The following is a 21,125-nucleotide window of genomic DNA, read 5'->3' on the forward strand; positions in this document are numbered from 1 at the left end:
AGTATTATCCCCACTTTACAAATGAGCTTCAAACAGGTTAAGTAAATTGCCCAGGGTCACAAAGTTAATAATTAGCAGAACTGATATTTAAACCCGGGTCTCTTCGAATTCCAAAGACTTTCTTTTATTATAACACAGTATCTTCCATTGGACAAGGGCTATTCACTTAGAATTTGACTGATGTGATTATACCTCAGTGTGTGATTTTGGGGGGAGGTGGGTGTATGTATGTGAGCATGCATATATGTTAAGCTATACAGAATAATCTCTATAGAAACCAACACTCAAAGAAACAGTTCCATAAAGTATATGAAACTTTTGGTCAAATATTCACTGGATTAAAAAGTAAACACGCAAGCTGGAACATTACTGTTCAGTATATAAACTGAAAAAAAGTCATGAATCCATATTTTCTAGCACATAATAAACAGGTGAAAAGAAATTAGATAAATATTAACCATTTCATTTCAAATTTACACTTGTCTACTGCTTTCATGCTTTTGTTTTCTATCCATAGCACATCACTGTTACCTCCAAGCATCGGTCTTGCCATCTCCGAGCCAGCATCTCTAGGAGCGGAGGCCTGAATTTATCCAGTCCCAGCAGGTCTGGTAGCATCACACAATGCATAGCCGCCAACTGACTCCATCCTGTTCAAATGTAACACATTACAAATACTTTAGCACTTTGGCATTTCCTAATTCAAAGAGGTTTCTTTAAATATTACACCAAAAATTAAAAAGGGCAAATGTGCTAAATTATGTAATAAATGATTTCAATTTATACTAGATATTTTATACAAATAATTATATCAAATGTAGTTTATCTCTAAATCATGTAGTTGATACTTATGAGAATTCTCAAAGTCTTAAATAAAAATAAACTTCCACATAAAGTATATATAAATTCTACAAGGAAAACATATTTCTAAACAGCCCCTCTAAAAGAAAACATATTCAGGATTGAGAAAACATAGAAATAAACATGTACTGGAGTTGCAGACTTGATACCACTTTCAGTTAAAAGGGCATTCACACAGATATCCAAGATAAGTTCATGTCTCTGAAGGCCTGGCCATCTGTGTATGACCATCTTTGTCGGTCAAGAGAGATTTCTTCCCTTGTCTGTCACAGGGCCTTTAATTAATACTTATTGATCTCTTATCTTACAAAATGAATCAGATATTTAATCACAATCATAACTGAGTAAGTAATATAACATCAATTTTGAGAGGAAAAATGAATTCAGACATTTCATAAAATAAAAACCAGATAATCCAAAACTGACAACATCTTAAGTATCATTAACTTTAATCTATGGGAATAAAAGTTATTTTTTCCAAAATTCTAGTCCGTAATATGGAACTTGATTGTATGAAGAAAACAAACACTGCAAGCCACTGCAATATCTAAAAGTAACAATATCCAGACATTCTCAAGTAAGCATTTCAACCCTGTTTTAAAGGTGTCTGAAAAATATATACACAATAAATGCCTCAGTCTTCCCAAATCATGTATGAAGCCACTATTAACCCACAATAATTACCATTACCCTCTGAGGATAACACTTAAAGACAAATAATCAAGAATTAATGCAAAAAAACAACTATCTACTACCATATACAAGGTGAATTGTCTGTGATCACAGAATTTTAACAAATCAATGTTTTGAAATACTCTAAACTGCAGTTTTCTAAAACAACAAGAACCCTATCATAAAATTCAAAATAATTACTGGGATTACTTAAAAAAAAGAGAGAGAGAATAAGTGAGTAACAGATAAGCCACCTATCTAAAGATTCATCCTTTCGTAAGGAAATTCTCATTAACTGAGAATATATAATTAAATAATTAAGGTGATGAGCACACACATTTTAGATTCCAATTTATTTTCAATAGAGGATATATATACATATATAGAGGATATATATGTACATACTTATACACACACAAATATATATGTAAATATAAATTACAACCTAACAATTTCTTGAAGTGCTTCAATGTCTCATAAAAGTATGAAGTGTATTTATGAGCTGAATTTTAATAAGATAGTGATTCTCACCAGGTCCGAAGTCAAGAGCTTTTTTTTTGAAATAACAAATTACTATCTTTCACAATAGCTTAACAAATTCAACCGTAATTATTTTTGCTAAAATCCAGTCTTAGCATACTAACCTTAGTACATGTCTATGACAGGGAAGCCAAACAAAGAATGAGTTATACTTTTGTGCTCCCATGTTTTCTTTCCAAATGAGTGGTACTTTGAACATGGGCTCTGTACTTTACAGATACTGTACCATTCTTTCCATTTGAATGGACTGGTAATAATGCTTTTTAGTGAAGAGTCAGAATCAATCTGGATTACGTTTGAGATTTTGTAAATTTCCTCCTTTTTATATTATACATACTGGTGAAGACAGAGCCCACAATGAAGACCGTGAATATAACTCAGAGCTCACAAGTTCCGTTAGGCTTCCAGGCAGTATAAATAATCCTATAATGGCTCTTGGGGAAAAAAGGTTTGTGGATTCCATTCACATTTTCAGAGTTCCAAAAATACTTTCAACTAGTGTAACTCCATAGGGATAATATGATAGCCTAACTACATCTTAAAAATTGAAATTATGGATTTTTGCCTCATCCAGAAACAGAAATAGTAAGGAGGATAAACAGGTGAATTCCTCTCAGTTTATAATCATTGGTGCTAATCAACATTCTGAAGACTTCTCAAACGATAATGTAAACAGACCCCTCACATCTCCCTCTAATCTCAGAGTAATGATACATGCAAAATAGATTCATTAGTTCTAACACCAGAGATCACATGGCAAACATCATTATGAAAACCAATCCACCTTTTAATACCTACTTCACATCAAAGATTAGCATCTTTGCGCTTCTTTAATGGCATTCTAGATTACAAGAAACACAGTTTACACCAGCCAGGAGTAGCATTACATTTTCATAACTGGCCCTTATCATTGACATTAGCAAACAAAGGTAAAACATGGAAAATTTAGGATCTCATATATAACAAAGCAGATAAATGTATAAACTGGATAAAAAGAACATGTCATATCAGAATAAAGCACAGACTGAAAGGGAGTTGTTAGAAAGTTGAGAGAGAATACCTTCATTTACTAAGAAACAGGTATGTAAAGCAGGAGTAGAAGCAGGGTCAGAGCCAGAGTGGTCAGCATCAGACCGAGCGGAAATGACAGGAGCAGGAACTTGCAGAGAAAACAGAAGAAATAAAGAGGAGAGAATTGAGGTACAGCGGCTTCTGAAAAAAAGCTCAGTATTAGTGAAGAATGAAAAACAAAGTTGGCAAAATATAGTAAATGGAGAACTGAAAAATGATGTTTTCATCAGGAGGGCATGATCGTTGAGGATTACGGCAGGGAAATGATATATTTTATTGAATAGCAATCACAGTGTAGTTCAAATTCCTCTTAAAACCAAAATCTACTGAATACTCTAATTTATCGATGTACTAATTAATACAAAAACAGTTCTAAAACAAGTAAGGCTACAAGGAAAAAATGACAGACATATTAAGAATTAGCAAAAATGTAATTCAATATTTAAAATGTATCACATACTGAAAAGTTTAAGTTGATCTTCATATTGCCAATTACATTTTTCTAATAATTTATTTCCTAACCTTATGTGTAAATTTATTATCTCAAACCAACATCCACTGAGATCACTTCAATTTTCCACACTCATTTTATAAAAATACAATTTAAAATCTGCCAACTTATAAAGAATACATATACCAAACAACTTTTGTGAGAAGAACCCCAACATAGCTTCATTTTTAATTTAAAAAATATTTTTATGATACCTGTATTTTATATTATAAAAGTAATTATTGTGAATGTTCTAATCCTCATAAAATACATGCAACAACCCCACCCCACCCCCAAAAAAGTTATGTTACCAGGAAAATGTTTCAGCTTAAATTATCATATGAAAAGGCAAAAAGACCGTATGGCATACACATTCTACAACGGGAGGTCAATGTTAAGATTTAGAGGTCACCATGTGACACTTCCTTCCTATGGAGAAATTACCATATGTCATGCACAAGCATCTTCAAATTAATCCCTCTCCTTTCTTCTGTCATTGAACAGCAATAGGTTTGGGCTCCTGAACAGATTAAGCATTGTCCATTGAATGATATGTTTGTTTTTCATGCAGTGAAGTTCCTTTGTAACTACAGGACAGCTGCATGAAAACAACTTTTCATAATTTCCACACGAATGCATCATAATGTCAATCAGGCACGTGTGAGGTAGTAACCAGTAGAACTAAAAGTACATGAACAGTAATAAAAACAGAAAATCCAATTCCATACACCATAAGAAGCACATCTTGTAACCATAAAAGTCTCATCTGAGAAATTATAATTGCTTTTATTATCACAGACCTGTTTTTTATTCCTTATGAAATTATAATAATTTTATAATGTTATGTTTATGAACAAAACAGAGCTTTTCTTAACTGCACATTTCCTAAGATATAAGAATTCTACTGTAATCTTGCAAAGAAATCTCAAATATTTTTATGTTCCATTGAATAAATTTTTCATTTAAAAATTTTTTAATTACAAATTCAGTTATTATGGCCTATCAAATATTTACTTCCTCATGCAAGAAGTTGGCGAGCCTGGATGGCAGAGAGTAAATTTTCAGATTTTAGCTTTCATGCCACCAAAATTGTTCACAAAGTTCCTCTAGTGGTTTCCAACAACTGGGACACTTCTATAATTTCACTTTAAAAAAAAAAAAAAGGAGAAATCATTGTTATCATCCCTGAAAAGGCTGTGCTATCTGATTTTACTCTTAAGTGAGAGGACAGTAGAGTGAGAGGTGAGGAAATTAAATACAAATGAGTAAAAGTTCAGGACTGAGTGATCATTACCCTAGCCAGGTCAAGTAAGTAGTGGGATTAAACTCCATCTCTGTAAGTCACAAACATAAAGGAAACTAGAAATGCCACTGAGAAAAGTGCTGGAATAAGCATAATAGGTCTTAACAGAATAATGTTTAATATATGTAAGTTTATTTTAATGAGAGAAATAACAGACTCTTTTTTGGAGTCCTGTTTAAATGACAGTATATAAAGAAAACGCCATTTACATTTTCCTTTAATAAATTCTGTGAGCACACAAAAAAAATCAAGAATACTATAAGAGAGATCAAGGAATCAGATTTACTGTGCTTTAAAAATCTTGGCATCACCACCAAAAAATACTTCATTCAGACTACCTCACAGCTGAGACTGCAGAATCTACAACTACTTTTTATAATTAATTGAGAATATTCAAATTAACTCTGCTTGAGCTTTTAAAACTGTCCACAGGTAGAAAAATCAGCAAAAGAAATTTTAAAAAGTACCACCCCCAAAACAAAAAGCTCAAGGTTTAATGACAATAATAAATCTGAAAGAAGTCATATGTAGCACTGAATATTGACAATTTACAGCATAGAGCATAAGCAAGCATTTGGTTTCTTAAAACAAAAAAGTGATGTCAATTATCAATTGGCTTCTCTTATTAAGGATTAGTAAAACCTAAGGGCAAAAGTCTCAGCATAGCTTCAAGTGATGACAAAGGTGGCACAAGTTCTATTATTCCACCTAGGAAAGTTCTTAAATTTTGCAGCTAAGAGCCTCTTCAACTACTTACTATCACATGGAAAGACAGGCAAAGATAAACGAACTGTGTGACAACACACACACCCACACATATGCTCTGGCCTCCCGTTAAATAGCATCTACATAGCACTCAATATTACAACATCCTTGGTTTTCAGTTTTTGAATAGGTCTATTCCAGTCTTCATTTGAACTCTGACTCTGAACTCCATTGTTCCCTACTGTCATTGTGACTTGATAAATATATAAAGGACAGAAAGTGAACATACTTTAGGTAGCAAGTTATTGTTCTAAACCTCATTAGCCTCCTGGTACATAAACACAAATAGCCCTTTCAATACATTTTTCAATAAAGAAAATCTAGAAAGTTTTCTGTAAAACCAAATGCAATCCATAAAGAAGTTTTTCCAAAGCTTAACACTAATAAATAAATAAAATTATTTAACAATGAATCACTTTATCTAAAGTGTTACAGGATAATCACAAAGCTTTGAGAGGGGAGGATAGAGAAGGAGGCATTCCACACTAGGTCTGCCATTCAATGTAGAGATCTCAGAGCAACATCCGTCTTTTTATAAATTTCCTTTATGTCTACACTTTCATGTCTTAGGGAGCTGAGCATTCTCATCATCTTTTAAGTCAACATGTAGCATTAGAATAAATCATTAATCAAACATTCTAAGGAAAAAGGATATCCTTAAAATGCTATGAAGGAAGAGCACAAAAAGTCTAAGGGCAATAGGGAAGTACAAGGTTCCAGAAAATAGAAAGGATAAGAACCTACCATAAAGCAGAAAGAATTAACAGCTCAAGATAGTGTTCTGACAGACATACATCAAGGCAAAATACAAAAGTGCTAATAATGTTTGAAAAATACAGTAACTCTACTTAACCTCCAGATCACCACTGGATTTCATCAGAATTGGAATAAGTTGAGATGTAATGATAATTTTACCTTGGCCTATAACTCCAGCCAGAGTCCAAAAAATAAAAATTAAAAAAATTTTAAAAATCCCGCTTCTGTAAAAAGTATCCTTCATTACTAACATCTAAAATAAATAAGCGAGCTAAGACCAAGCACCATGGAGGGAGAGTTTATTACAGTGAAAGATAAAAGTGATAACATGAACACTAACTTGAATTAGACATATGGAGGCTATTCAAATTTTCTATTTCATTTAATTAACAATAAGCACCTACTATGTGCCAGATGTTGGGCTAAGCATATAAAAAGTCATAAAGATTAGACAAAGATGCTGCTCTCAGTTACTGAGAGTCTGGCAGGAAAAGCAAATAACTAATTAAAATATTATCATCAACTGCACTCTCCTCTGGATCTCCTCCACCAGACATAAGTTCCTTGAAGGCAGAGATTTGTTTTGTCAGCGTTAAAGACTTAGCACCTAGTTACTGACACACTGACACTAGAAGCATAAAGAGAAGGTATCTATAGATTCATTCATCCAAATATTTACTGAGTGCCTTCTATGTTTCAGCTACTGTCCCAAGAACTTGTGTGAAATCAGTGAATAAAAAAGAACAAACAGAACAAATGTCTGCCCTTTGAGCTTCCAAAGACCAAAGTCATTAAGCCAATTTTTAAAATAAAAGGCATGTAAGTTCAAACACAAAATTTTAAGGAGTCCTGAGGTCCATACATTGACCTGATATATGTACTCCATATTTCTTGCTATAGACCCTGGAAAAGGATGGTGAAAAACTATTGATTAATTTATATAAATGATTCCTGAAATAATTTAACAATGACTACCACCTACTTCTAAATTTAGACAACCTAAATTAAATCGATTTCTGAAAAATAAAATAGCAGATACTGTAACATAATCTTATATATTTAAATTGCCTAGACTGGCTTCCACAACTACCACTGAGTAAAGATGCAACTACTAACATAGAAATAGGTCACAATCAAGATAGGCACTAGAGACACAGACCAAGACTTATGCCATAACATTATTGAACTGATCAAGAGAAGTACAGTACGTCAGAATGTAGATAAGCCTACAGCTATGGGCAGATTTAGGGCTGTATAACTATGAACAAAAATTTAGTTTGACATTTCTGATCCCTTTCTCAAGTGAGATGTTTTATAAAGTACACAATCGAGTATCTAATAAATAAAAACTGTCTCTATCAAAAAGTATGACTGTCAGTAAATGTTAATGATTGGCAAAGACTGAATTAACAAGCTCACTGCTAGACAAAATAAAGCTCTTGTGAAGAAATTATTTTCCAATGAAATACCCTGATAATATTTATGAGAAATTATGTTAGCTGAACTATCTATATCATCTTTATTCTTAGACCCAAATGTCTATGAAAGGTCCAATCCCCAGCTAAAGTCTTTACTCCATATAGATTATTTTGCAGCTGAACAAGTATTAGCCAACATATAAGTGACAGTTTATCGAAAAGGAGCATATTCATGTTTGCAATCCAGCTTGAAAAATGGATTGTGAGTCAATGTGCACTGTAGTGGGAGTCAGGAAAAGAAAACATAAGGAAAAAGGAAAATGTTAAAAGAAAACCGAGCTAAGAGAAGCAGAGCAGAAAGACAAAAAGATAATACCCTAACTGCTCAACTGTAGTCAGAGAACTCAGAGCTTTTGTCCGTTCTCTTACCACTTCTTACCCTAAACTAGTTGTTTATGTTCATGAGTTATCTACTAGATATATATAAACTACTCAAGAGAGTATACATCAGACTAATCTTCCTAATGACCCAAATAGAGTTGTCTGGAGAAAAAAAGGGCTTAATAAATATTTGTTAAAGAGATAATTACTCCATATTTTCATTGTTCAAATAGGAAGTGGGTTTCATGATGCCATCCTGAAGTATCTTACCACGTAACTCTCACTACAGATTGCTAACCTTTATTTACTTTAAAAGATAAGCATCTGTGCTGTTTCAAATCGAAATTCCTAACTCTACTGCCTTAAATAAATGCTTTGGAAAAAGACTCAATTCTCGGTACCCCCCCCCGCCCCGCCCAACTGCTCGCAAAACGTGATGCTTTATGAAAGGAGCAACGTTAAAGCATTCGAACTGTAACGTCCTCAGACCTGACCAGGTGAGTAAATTCAATACCATAACAGTGGTGGAGTACACAATGCATCACAACAATGTCACAAATTAAACGGATGGCTTGTATCTGCTAGGATTACAGAGGGAGAAAAATGTAATCCAAGAAGAAACATTTACTACAAAGAATGATAACGAAGATGGTAATGATGAGAACAAATATCATCTCTAACAGGAACTGATCTTAAATGAAGCTCTGAACTAACTAAATGGAGGAGAGTATGCCCTGCCACTGATTTGTACTGTATAAGCTGGAAGATATTTTCAGTGGATTTACGACATAAATCTATGTTATTACAGAAGAAGCACAGAGTTAAAAGGTGCTGTTGTATCCTAATCATACCACTATAACTAACCATATTTTTAAAAAGTCTCTTACCTCTGTAAGCCTATTTCCATTTCTCTCTGAAGTAATGGCTCTAAAAATATTGAAACTCTATACAACATAATTTTTACTTTATGAAGTAATAGTATATTTAGAACATTTTAGGAGTAAAGGGAGAGGAACTGCCACTTCTGGCCAAGATGTAATAACATGAAACAGATTTATAATCACATCTAAAACAAACCCCCCCCCAAATACATAAAACAATGGTTTCAAGACACTGGACATCAAGTGACGATGAACGGAGAGTCAGGAGTTGGAGATAAACAGCACTATGATTGCCCCAGCTTATTGCCTTGTAGGAGTTTCTAGACCAAGATACAGGAATGGGGATTGAGGAAGAGCCCCACAGATTCCCTGAGTTGAAGAGACAGAGCTGAGAGTCTCAGGAAGCCAGAGCAGCTAGAATCCATAGGACAGAGAGAAGAGAACTTCAAAGATCAGGTTCTTCAGACGTCCCCCTCAAATATTCAGAGCACTGATCAGTTCTTGTGTGTGAAGAAACTGTAAGGCCAAAGGCCATGGTGCTCCCACCATCCAGACTGGAAAATTAATAATGCATGGGGGTACTGGACAGAGTACTCAGGAAGCTTTTGCCTCAATAATGGGAATTAGCTTTAGACACAGCATAACTCCAAACCCACCTAACAAATCAAAAGCAGGAACAGAAAAGGATCAAACTGTTTCCAAGCAACTTAACTGCATCCAGAATATAGCTTACAAAAGAAAAAAAAAAAAAAAAAGATTTATAACAATATAAAAATCTTCAGTACCCCACCAGGTAAAATTAAAATATCTGCCATTTAACAATGATTACCAGGCATGCAAGGAAGCAGAAAAGCACAGTCCATACTAAGGGGGAAAAATCAATTAAAAATCAACCCAAACTGACAGAGATGTCAAAATTATCAAATAAGGGTATTAAAACAGTTATTATAACTAATATATTGAAAAAAGTTATATAGAGACAATGAGTATATAAAAAAGATAACAAATCAAAATTGTGGACATGCAAATCATATGTCTGAGATGAAAATGTCTGAGATGAAAAATACACTGGTTGGGCTTAATACCAGGTTGGATATTGCCAAGAAAAGATGAATGAACTTGAAGACATTGCAAAAGAAACTACCTAATGAAAACACAGAGAGGAAAAAAAATCCAAAAATAAAGCATCAGTGATCTATGAAACAATTTCAAGTGGCCTAATGTACATATAATTATCAGTCCACTAAAGAGAGAAGAGAGGAGAGAATAGAAAGAATATTTGGAGAAATAATAGTTGGAAAATGTTTTAAATTAATGAAAACTATAAAAATAAGCTCAATAAGCCTCAACCGCAAGAAACATAAAGAAAACTACACCAAGGTACTTCATAAGCAAATGGCTCAAAACCAGTAACAAAGAGAAAAATCTTTAAAACAGCAAGAGTAATAAAGTAAAAAAATTTTTTAAATGTTATACAGGAAAATACAGATGACATCAGATTTCTTGTTAAAAAAAGCAAATGTTCAGGCTCCCTGATCCGTGGGAAGCCTGCTTCTCCCTCTCCCACTCCCCACTGCTTGTGTTCCTGCTCTTGCTCTCTCTGTCAAATAAATAAATAAATCTTAAAAAACAAAAGCAAATGAGGGGGCACTTGGGTGGCTCAGTCAGTTGAGCATCTGACTCTTGATTTCAGCTCAGGTTGTGATCTTCGGGTCCTGGGGTGGAGCCCTGCTTCACTATGAGAGACTATGGACTCTGAGAAACAAACTGAGGGTTCTAGAGGGGAGGGGGGTGGGGGGATGGGTTAGCCTGGTGATGGGTATTAAAGAGGGCACGTATTGAATGGAGCACTGGGTGTTATACGCAAACAATGAATCATGGAACACATCAAAAACTAATGATGTAATGTATGGTGATTAACATAACATAATAATAATAAAAAAAAAGAAACACAGTTTAAATGTAAAGACCCAAAATGGGTGAAAAGTAGAAGGACAGGAAAATACATACCATGCTAATAACAGTAACCAAATATGCTGAACTGGCTATATTATTATAAACAAAGTAGATTTTCAAAGCAAAAGATATTATCAAGGATAAAGAGGTCATTTCATAATGAAAAAAGTAAAAACAATCAGTAATAAAGGTTTATGTACCTAGTAAGAGAGTTTTATAACACATGAAGCAAAAACTAATAGAAATACAAGGAGGAATAATCAAACCCACAATCATTGCCAGACTACTCAAGAGAAAAAGAGAAAAATCATGAACTATGAATAACAGAAATGAGAGAGGGGATACCATTTTCAATTTCTACAGATAGATATTAAAAGAAAAATTAGAGAATATTAAACTTTTTTCCAGTAACTCTGACACAAAATATCAAAGTTCACCCAAGATGTAATAATAATAATAAAACATCTAAATAACCCTATATCTATTAAAGCATTTAAATTTGTAGTTAAAACCTTTCCCATAAAGAAAACTCCAGGCCCACATACTTTCACTAGTAAATTTAGATCAAACAAATGAAGAGTAATATCAATTCTACACAAACCCTTCCAGAAAATACAAAAAAAAAAAAAAAAAAAAGGGCAGGGGGGTGGGGGGAGGATAACATCCTAACTCCTGTGAGACCAGCATTATCCTGTTACCAAAACTGAACAAAGAACATTATCAGAAATGAAAACTAGACCAAAATCCCTCATAAACATAACATAAACCCTTAACAAATTTTAGCAAATTATATCCAACAATCTATAAGAAGAATAATTCATCATGACAAAGTGTGGTCTACCTAGGATCTCAAGGTTGTTTTAAAATTCAAAAGTTCGGGCGCCTGGGTGGCTCAGTCGGTTAAGTGGCTGCCTTCGGCTCGGGTCATGGTCCCAGGGTCCTGGGATCGAGCCCCACATCGGGCTCCCTGCTCGGTGGGGAGCCTGCTTCTCCTTCTGCCTCTGCCCTTCCCCCTGCTTGTGCTCTCTCTTAGTATCTCTCTCTCTGTGTCAAATAAATAAATAAAATCTTTGAAAAAAAAATTCAAAAGTTAATGTACGTTGTCTTAAGAAAATAAAAGAGAAAAATCATTTGCTAATTTCAACAGATGCAGAAAAATCATCTGACAAAATCTAACACCCATTCATAATTTAAAAAATCTCAGCAAACTTGGAATAGAGGGTAACTGCCTTAACATCCTCCTCATCTAAGAAAAACCTGAAGCTAACATCATACTTAATAAAGACCGGATGCTTTATCCCATGGATTGGGAATGAGGCAAGGATGTCTGCTCTAACTTCTTCAATTCAACATCATTCTCTAACTCCTTACCTGTGCAGTAAGGTAAGAAAAATAAAATTCAAACTGACTGAAAAGAAGCAAAATTGTCTTTATTTCTTTACAGAAAACATTATTTTGGGCATATACTCTGAAGGAAGAAGGGCTAAAAATTGGTGAGTAACCATCCATCTTAGCAAGTTAAAAATAAACAGCATAATAACTCCAAAAAATATAGGAGAAGAGCAGACTTCAGGGAGATAGGAAAAAATATGCACTTAGAAAGGATAAACAAAGGCACAGAGGATTCATTAAAATAACTAATAAGATTAATAAGTTCCTGATGAGACTGATCAAGAAAAAAGAGGGAAGATACAAATGATTAACATCAGGAATAAGAATGGTGGTATCACTACAGATATTAAAGAAATTTAAAAGATAATATCTTTTCAAATGACAACAAATTTAAAAGAACTAGAAAAATCGCTAAATATGTACTACTTAATAAACTGATGTAAGAAGAAACAGAAAATCTGAACTGTCACATGACAATGAAAGAAATTAAACCCAGAATTAAAAAACTTCCCACAGAGAAAACTCTAGATCTAAATCCAGCAAATTCTACTGCACATTTATGGAAGAAAGAATGCCAATCTTACATAAATTCTACCTGAAAACAGAAAAAGAGAAAAGATTCTTTAATCCATTTTTTTGAAACCTGAATAAGGTAACACTTAATAAGAGCATTAGAAGAAAGGAAAACTGGGGCACTTGGGTGGTTCAGTTGGTTAAACGTGTCACTCTTGATCGCAGCTCAGGTCTTGATCTCAGGGTTGTGAGTTCAAGCCCTGCATTGGGCTCCATGCTAGGCATGGAGCCTACTTACTTGAACAAAAAAAAAAGAGGAAGAGGAAGAAGAGGAAACTTTTTCCCAAATAAAAAACATTAAGCCAAATTCAACAATATATAAGATGATAATACATCAATCACAACAGAATAAAAGGAAAAATTATATAATCATCTCAACAGATACAGAAAAAGCATGACAAAACCCAACATACAATGATGATAAGCACTTAGCAAAGGAATAATGGAAAGTGAATTTCTTATGAAAAGCACACAGGAAATATAATAATTATGAAAACTTAAAATTTTCCCCTTTGGGAAAACACTGGGCATAGAAAAAGCATCCCATATTACTGTCCATATAGTCAAAGTAATCCACAAATAAAGTACTACAAATAATGGGTGAGTTTAGCATGACTGCTTGATACAAGGTCAACATACAAAATAATCTGCATTATTGTATTCAATACCAGTTACAAGAGTATTTTAAAAATCCTTATCTAGGAAAAAATCTAAATAAAAAGTATGTAAGACCTCTACACAGAAAACTATAAAAGAGTTACAATAGCCAAATGAGATCTAAATAAATAAAGGAATATACTGAATACAGTGAATATACTGAATGAATGAAACCCACAAAGGTATTAATTCTTCCCAAACTCATTTATAAATTCAATAAAATTGTAATTGAAATCACAATAGGTTTTTATAACAATTGAGAAACTGGCTCTAAACTGACAATTGAGATATTCAAAGAAACAAGAATAGCCATGACATTCTTTAAGAATAAGGTGGGAAGACTCTATCTGCTGAATACCAAGTCCTACTACAAAGCTACAGTAATTAAGGCACAAGAACACACAAGCAAATCAATGGGCTCAAACTGCCCCAGAAACAGATCATACAGAAGAACGTTTTATTTATGACAAGGATGGCACTGCAAAGCAGTGGGGAATGAATCATCTCTTCAATAAATCATGCCAGACCGATCTGGTATTGTATGGAGGAAAAAAATGAAACAGGACCCCTGCTGCTCATTATATCCAAAACTGAATTCTAGGCAGATTATAGATCTAAATAAAAAGGGTAAAACAATAAAGCTTCTAAAACAGAAGGATATCCTCATGATATCAGGGTAGGGGTATCAGGGTAACTTCTGAAACAGGACATACAAATATTAAGTATAAGTGAAAAAATTAATATTTCCACTGAAATTGACAGATGCTGAATTTCAAAGATAGGAGTGAAAGGCAAATAAATATTTGCAATACATACAACAAAGGGCTCATATCAAGGACAGTCACAGATCAACCCTTACAATGGATTTTTTTTTTTTTTAGAAAACAACCTAATAGACACACATGAGTTGAACAGGCACTTCACAAAAGAACATATAGAAATGAGCAATAAACATACCAAAAAAGTATTCAACCTTGATGGGAATTGGGGTATGTAAATTAAATATATGAGAGACTACACATACATCAAAATGGCTGAAGTGAAAGAGATGGAAAATATTCAGGGTTGGCTAGCATAGCTCACCAATGGTGTATGAGACTTCTTGTTGCTCCATATCCTAGCCAACAGTACTTTCCTTTTTCACTTTAGCCATTTTGATGGATGTATAGTAGTCACTCACTTAGGAAAACATCCTAATATTATCTGCTAAAGCTAAAGCTAAACATATGCAGAAATTCCACTTTTAGTTATATATACAACAGAAATACTGATAAGGTACATTAAGAATCAAATGCAAGAACATTTGTAGATTTATGAAAAACAATGAAAATAATTCAAATGTATATTGACAGGAAAATACATGAAGAAACTGTGGTCTACTCATTCCACAGAATACTACAGAGCAATAAAAATGAACAATGAAAATGAGTAAACTTCAAACGCAGCATCATCGATAAATCTCACAAAAGAAGCCACACACAAAGAATACATACTCTGTGACTGACAGAATTCATATAAAATTCAAAGCATAGCAAAACTAAACTACAGTGTTTAGGGATTTAAACTTCCGTGGTATAACTCTAAAGAAAGGAAGTAATTTCCCAGAAGTCAAGACAGTAGTTACCTTTGGAAGGGGGCACATAATGACTGGGAAGGAACATACCAGCAACTTCTGGCATGATGGCAATGTTCGATTTCTTGTCCACGGACGTAGTTACAAGGGAGTTTAGCACGTAAAAGTTACTGAGCCACATATTTCTGTTTTGCGTACTTTTTTATACATGTGTTTCACATGTACACAAGTATAAAAAGTTATCCAACCAAAACTTTTCTATAACATACAATTATTTTATAATAGCTTATATTAATTTTAATCAGAGAAAGGGTAACAAAAGGGGTGAGCATGTGGGGTTAGAATGAATGATGGAGTGGGGGTAGAGAATGTGGGAGCTTATCTTCTATAATGAGAAGCAAATAGTGCCTAAAACTGAAAATCAGGCATCTATTTAAAGATATTAAAGTAAATACCAAATACTAAGCTAAGAAAGAGAAAAGTACTTGTCCTAGGGAAGGGAAAAATTGTTTAAAAAAAAAAAGAAAGAAAAAGAAAAAATCTTTAAAACCTAAACAAACAACAAAACAAAACAAAAAACCTATGGAAAAAAGAAGACCCTGAAGTCACCATTTACAGGCAGAACCTTCATCATCCCATCTCTTGCTCACTTCTTCACTTCTATCACATTCTGAGTGAGTCAGCATTAACTCTCGGCCTGAAAGAAAGCTCTCTCAGCAGAAATGACCCCCCCATCTCCAACTCTGGCTGCATTTGCCACTCTTATAATGAACATAAAAGGTAATAATGGAAGAGAAACTCAACTTTCTCTTCTATCCACTAATGAAAAACAAAGCTGTAGACAATAATGATGTAAATAAAAAGAAAGTTTTTCCACTTGTGGATTACAAAGCATGAACTACTTGCAAACGCAGAAAAGAGTATGAAAATATGATTTTAAACATTTCTAAATATAGTTAAAAATAGGTATAACTTTTAAACTCAAGATACACAATTAACACGCTAGTGTTGTCAAGTTAAGGTGCCCCTAATTCATAAAAATTAGGTCAAAGACAGTACAATAAAATTATGTGAAATATGCTCATTTATCAGTTTCTAAATAAATCTGATTTATTTTTAACTGACATCTTAATTATCCATATTTACATCTGGAATATAACAACTTTTCTCTCTTTTAACAATCTGAGACAAACAAAATGTTATGATTATACATTAGCTGTGCCTCCTCAGTTTCTACAGCTGAAATGTCAGGTCAATTACTTAATAAGATTTAATTTTACCTTGTTTAATCTGTCCTTGCACAACATTACTGGAAGTTGGAGGGGAACCCCTTGCCTTAGAAAGGTCTGGGGTGCTTGGTCGAGGTGGCCTTTAAAAAGAAGAAGAAAATATATGTATATATACATCATACTTTCATATTTCCAGAACCACTTAAAATATTAAGCTTTCTAGTCCCAAATGAATTATAAAAGAAACATATACAGAACATTTTCAATTTACCATTCCAAAAAATGTTTTTTTACTACTTTGTACCTATTAACATTTTCCTTTTCAAATGTTAATATATTGAATGATTAGCAAATAGCAAGTAAAAATTTTATATCTACAATTTATGCTTTATACTAATTTAAGAAATATTTCTGAACAGTTTAATGTACTACCACTGACAAATAAATATTGTAATTAGTCCTTCATTCTTCAATATTAGCATGCTGAGATTTCAGCCCTCCCTATATTATTGGTCCAAATGAATTCATGGAACAATACAGTGAGTCTAAAAGAATTCATCCTTAAAATCTGAAAAAGGTAATAAGGCATTAGAAATCTTGGATTCCAGAGGCAGTCTGTTTCATTGTGAATTCTAGTGATACCACTTAACCAACTTGTGTGACCTTGGACACATTACTTAACCTGTGTCTCAGTTTGCTTATCTGTAGTAAAAGGATAATAACAGTGCCTACCTTGGAGGATTAAGAGCATTAATGAAATAGTATCTATAGAGTACTTACAACAGAACCAGATACAAGGTAAGTACTACTTAAGTATTTGATTTTTTTAAATTTCTCAATATGATCAATTCTCAATAAAGTATAATAAAACCACAGTTTAAAAAGTTGTCTTCATGACTTCTGGAAAATAGGTAATAGCAAATCAGGTTAGATATTCCTGAAATATTAAAATAATACTCTCCTACAATTAAAAACTTGTTTTCTCTCTTCCAACTGAAAAATTCTTACTACACTTCTCATAAAATTCTGAAGCTAATTACTGAACACCTATCATTCATTACATATAAGTCATAAAGAAGCATTTCAACCAAATATACCCTTTGAATTAAATGTCAATGCAAACTTTAAGTAGATACAATTCTAAGATTATATTTATTGAAGAGCTAGTCTGTAATTCACTTATTAAAGCTGATCTGAGCTACTCAGTTTAAATAGCTACGTAGTATGTTTGAGTAAAGATTAAACTGTGTAATTTTATCATGCTTTAAATCATGCATGTTGTGTTTTAAAATTTCAAGGGGAAACACTGAGATGACACAAAAATGCTAAGGTGGGCAGAGCACCCCCCCCAAGTAATAAAACAGTGAGAAAAATAAAACAGGCTTTATTTATTTATTTATTTTGAAATGTGAGAATAAAATCAAACTATCAAGGTCACACCTGGTAGGAGCCTTCTTCATATGATCACCAATAAAAGTTGCGTTGGTCATACTCATTAATGTATTTGCCAAAGATATGATAGACAGGAGATGCTGTGTGGTGACGGCTCGGGACACTCCGTAAGTTCCCCTTCCAACGCTCTCGGTTGCTGCCAGCTTCCTTCCTACTTCTGCTTTCCCATGGGACAGCTTCCGAGCAGGCTGATTATAACCAGGAAGCATCAGGGACATATGACCTCCTCTCGATAGGAGACCGAAAGATACTGTGCAGTGCGGTTTCAGCATTCCAAGGCGATCAAGACAAACTTCATCCAGAACTTCATTTAAACCCCAGGCATGAAGACATGACATGAACAATTTTGCAGTGTCCATCGTTAAATTATATTCTAATAGGGTCAATGGCTTAGATTTGCTGGCCCGATACTCTGGATCGCTCTCTTCTCTTCTCTGCCTCATCATCTCCTCGTCCTCCTCTTCATCATCCAGGAGATGTTCCTTTATGTTCTCTTTGATAGTTTCTTTCACTTGTTGGAAGAGAACTGCTGCTCGTTTTCCAGTTAGAAAAGAGCCCCCTTTGTCTGAACTGCCAGATGCTTTTTGCAAATTCTCTGGGGAAATAAGCGCAGTATTCGGCCTAGAGGCTTCTTCAGTCAGGAGTTGAATAATCAACGCTTCCACATCAAAGAAAAGCACATGTATGTCTGGGTCTGTTAGGTTTGTCTTTATTGCTTGAACCATCAGGGAGTTATGAGAATATTTAGGCAAATTTCCCTGCAAAAAACATTTTTAAAAAATGGTTATAATATAAAGTGTTTAATTGCATACATTCATGACTGAGCAACAAATAGAGGAATCTGAATGGGTATTAGGCTTTTTAGGTACCCGTATCATTAAAAGTAACACACAAACTTTGCCAATCAACAGCATGTAAAAGATGAATTTATATGAGAGTTTTATGCTGAAACAATTATAAAATGGTCAATTAATTTTTTAAAAACTAGAAAAATTTGTTATTGATGGATGGAGTCTTTTTACTTATAGAACAGATTAAAATTTGTTTCAATAACCTCTATGCAAATTCTCTGAGAATGAACTACTGGTTCACCTGAAAGAAGAATCCATTTATCACAGCGACTCCTCCGTTCAAGTTGCTGTACCATCAAATCCCTCCTTTTTCCACTTCACCTTCACTCTCTCCCTATTCACAGATTCTTTTCCCTCAATAGAGAACATGCTCAAGTCTACTTAGATTCTAACAAGGAGTGTTATCCTTTGACCATGCTCCCTCTTCTACTGATTTCTCTCCCCCTCTACTGCCCCTTTTAGCCAAATGTACGGAATCAGAGGCTAATACAAGGAAACTCTCAGTCCCGCTCCTCCTCGAGCTCTTTGCAGTATCTGACATTGTTATTTTTGCTGGGTGAGTGAGATAAAAGCATAAAGAAAAAAATTAAAAGCTCCTAGCTTCCCTTCTTGGTGAGCCTTCTAATTCTGACCACGCTTTTCAGCAGTCAGCTGCCCTGAAAACTCAACCTTCCTCCCACATTAGAACTAACACTTGTGGCTCCCTAATTTCCATCATCAGCCTGACCAGCCTCCTGGAGTTTCAATCCTCTACTTACAACTGCTTGTATCTCGATGTCCCACAGCCCCTCTCAGTCAAATGCGTCCTGATGTCCACACTGCCACTGAACCCGCTGTGCCTCCCAGACCATCTATCCCCACTATCACTGTCACCACATTTGGACACTTATTTTCTTGTCTCAGCGGGGTTCACCGCCCTAGTCTCTATTTACTCCAACGCAACTCCAGAGCCACAAGACTTCTTTCTGAAGCACAAATCCAGTCACATCACTCTTCTGCCAAAATCATGGGTTATGAAGAGAAATGGAAAATACAGATTAAAAACTAAATCAAAATACAGGTGAATGTATCTGATCTCAAGATGAGAAAGAGCTTTCCAAATATACTTAAATTTAAAACTCACTACTATAAAAATATTTTTTTTTTTTAATTTTTTTATTTATTTATTTGACAGAGAGAGACACAGCGAGAGAGGGAACACAAGCACGGGGAGTGGGAGAGGGAGAAGCAGGCTTCCCGCGGAGTGGGGAGCCCGATGCGGGGCTTGATCCCAGGACCCTGGGATCATGACCTGAGCCGAAGGCAGACGCTTAACGACTGAGCCACCCAGGCGCCCCACTACTATAAAAATATTAAAAGGCAAGTAAGAAATAGGAAAATGTGCCAGAAATAAGACTGATAGGGTTACAATCTACATAAATATTTCTTAAAATAGGCAAGAAAAATACTAATGCCCAAATAAGAGGGGGACTATCATAAAGATCAAGGACAATTCACAGTAAAAGAAACAAAAGAGTCAATAAATATAGGGAAAAACCAGCTCAAACTAGTTGTCAAGGAAATAACTGTTAAAATAACTACAAGATACCATTTATAAAATTAGCACACAGTAAACACTAAAACTACTTGGCCAGGAGTACAATGAAAGTCAAACCCACACACTCACTGCAGGCATGAATTTAAATAGCAGCCTTTTAGAAAAGCAATATGGCAAAATACATTGCGAGACCTTTAGACAGCTTGATCCAGTGCATTTATTTCTAGAACCCCATCCTAAATAGTCAGAAATACAGACATGGATTTATGTACAAAGATATTCAGTGAAATGGTAGCCATTATTTTAAATTGAAGCCTAAATAATCTAACAATAAGGAAACAGATAAATAATTTAAGCGTAGCCATATAATAGAATAAATACTGCAATCACTACAAATCATGCTTTCTGGGCATACTCAACCACATGGCAAAATTTCCTGTTCCAATTTTTTTTTAAAGACTTTATTTGAGGGCGCCTGGGTGACTCAGTTGGTTAAGCGACTGCCTTCGGCTCAGGTCATGATCCTGGAGTCCCGGGATCGAGTCCTGCATCGGGCTCCCTGCTCGGCAGGGAGTCTGCTTCTCCCTCTGACCCTCCTCCCTCTCATGCTCTCTGTCTCTCATTCTCTCTCAAATAAATAAATAAAATCTTTAAAAAAAAAAAAAAAAGACTTTATTTGAGAGAGAGAAAGAAAGAATGAGCCGGGGGGGGGGGGCGAGGAGCAGAGGGAGAAGCTGGGAGGCCGACTCGAGGCTTGATCCAAGACT

The 21,125-nt window shown here is 34.5% G+C and overlaps 1 protein-coding gene across 3 annotated transcripts in view; it reads right to left on the reverse strand.

Moving 5' to 3' along the window:
* Positions 1 to 21,125, reverse strand: part of WDR7 (WD repeat domain 7) — a 316,799-nt gene that overhangs the window by 227,166 nt on the left and 68,508 nt on the right. For 2 of the 3 annotated variants that reach the window (XM_078060265.1, XM_078060264.1), the window contains exons 12-15: positions 17,959 to 18,728; positions 16,570 to 16,658; positions 3,134 to 3,232; positions 532 to 650 (exon numbers count right to left, since the gene is read on the reverse strand). In XM_078060265.1, the coding sequence (XP_077916391.1) occupies positions 532 to 650; positions 3,134 to 3,232; positions 16,570 to 16,658; positions 17,959 to 18,728 (1,077 nt within the window). The remainder of the gene's footprint in view (positions 1 to 531; positions 651 to 3,133; positions 3,233 to 16,569; positions 16,659 to 17,958; positions 18,729 to 21,125) is intronic. The other variant, XM_078060266.1, reaches the window with a different exon arrangement.

The sequence above is a fragment of the Halichoerus grypus genome, chromosome 13 (assembly GCF_964656455.1).
Source record: "Halichoerus grypus chromosome 13, mHalGry1.hap1.1, whole genome shotgun sequence".
Classification (NCBI taxonomy): domain Eukaryota; kingdom Metazoa; phylum Chordata; class Mammalia; order Carnivora; family Phocidae; genus Halichoerus; species Halichoerus grypus.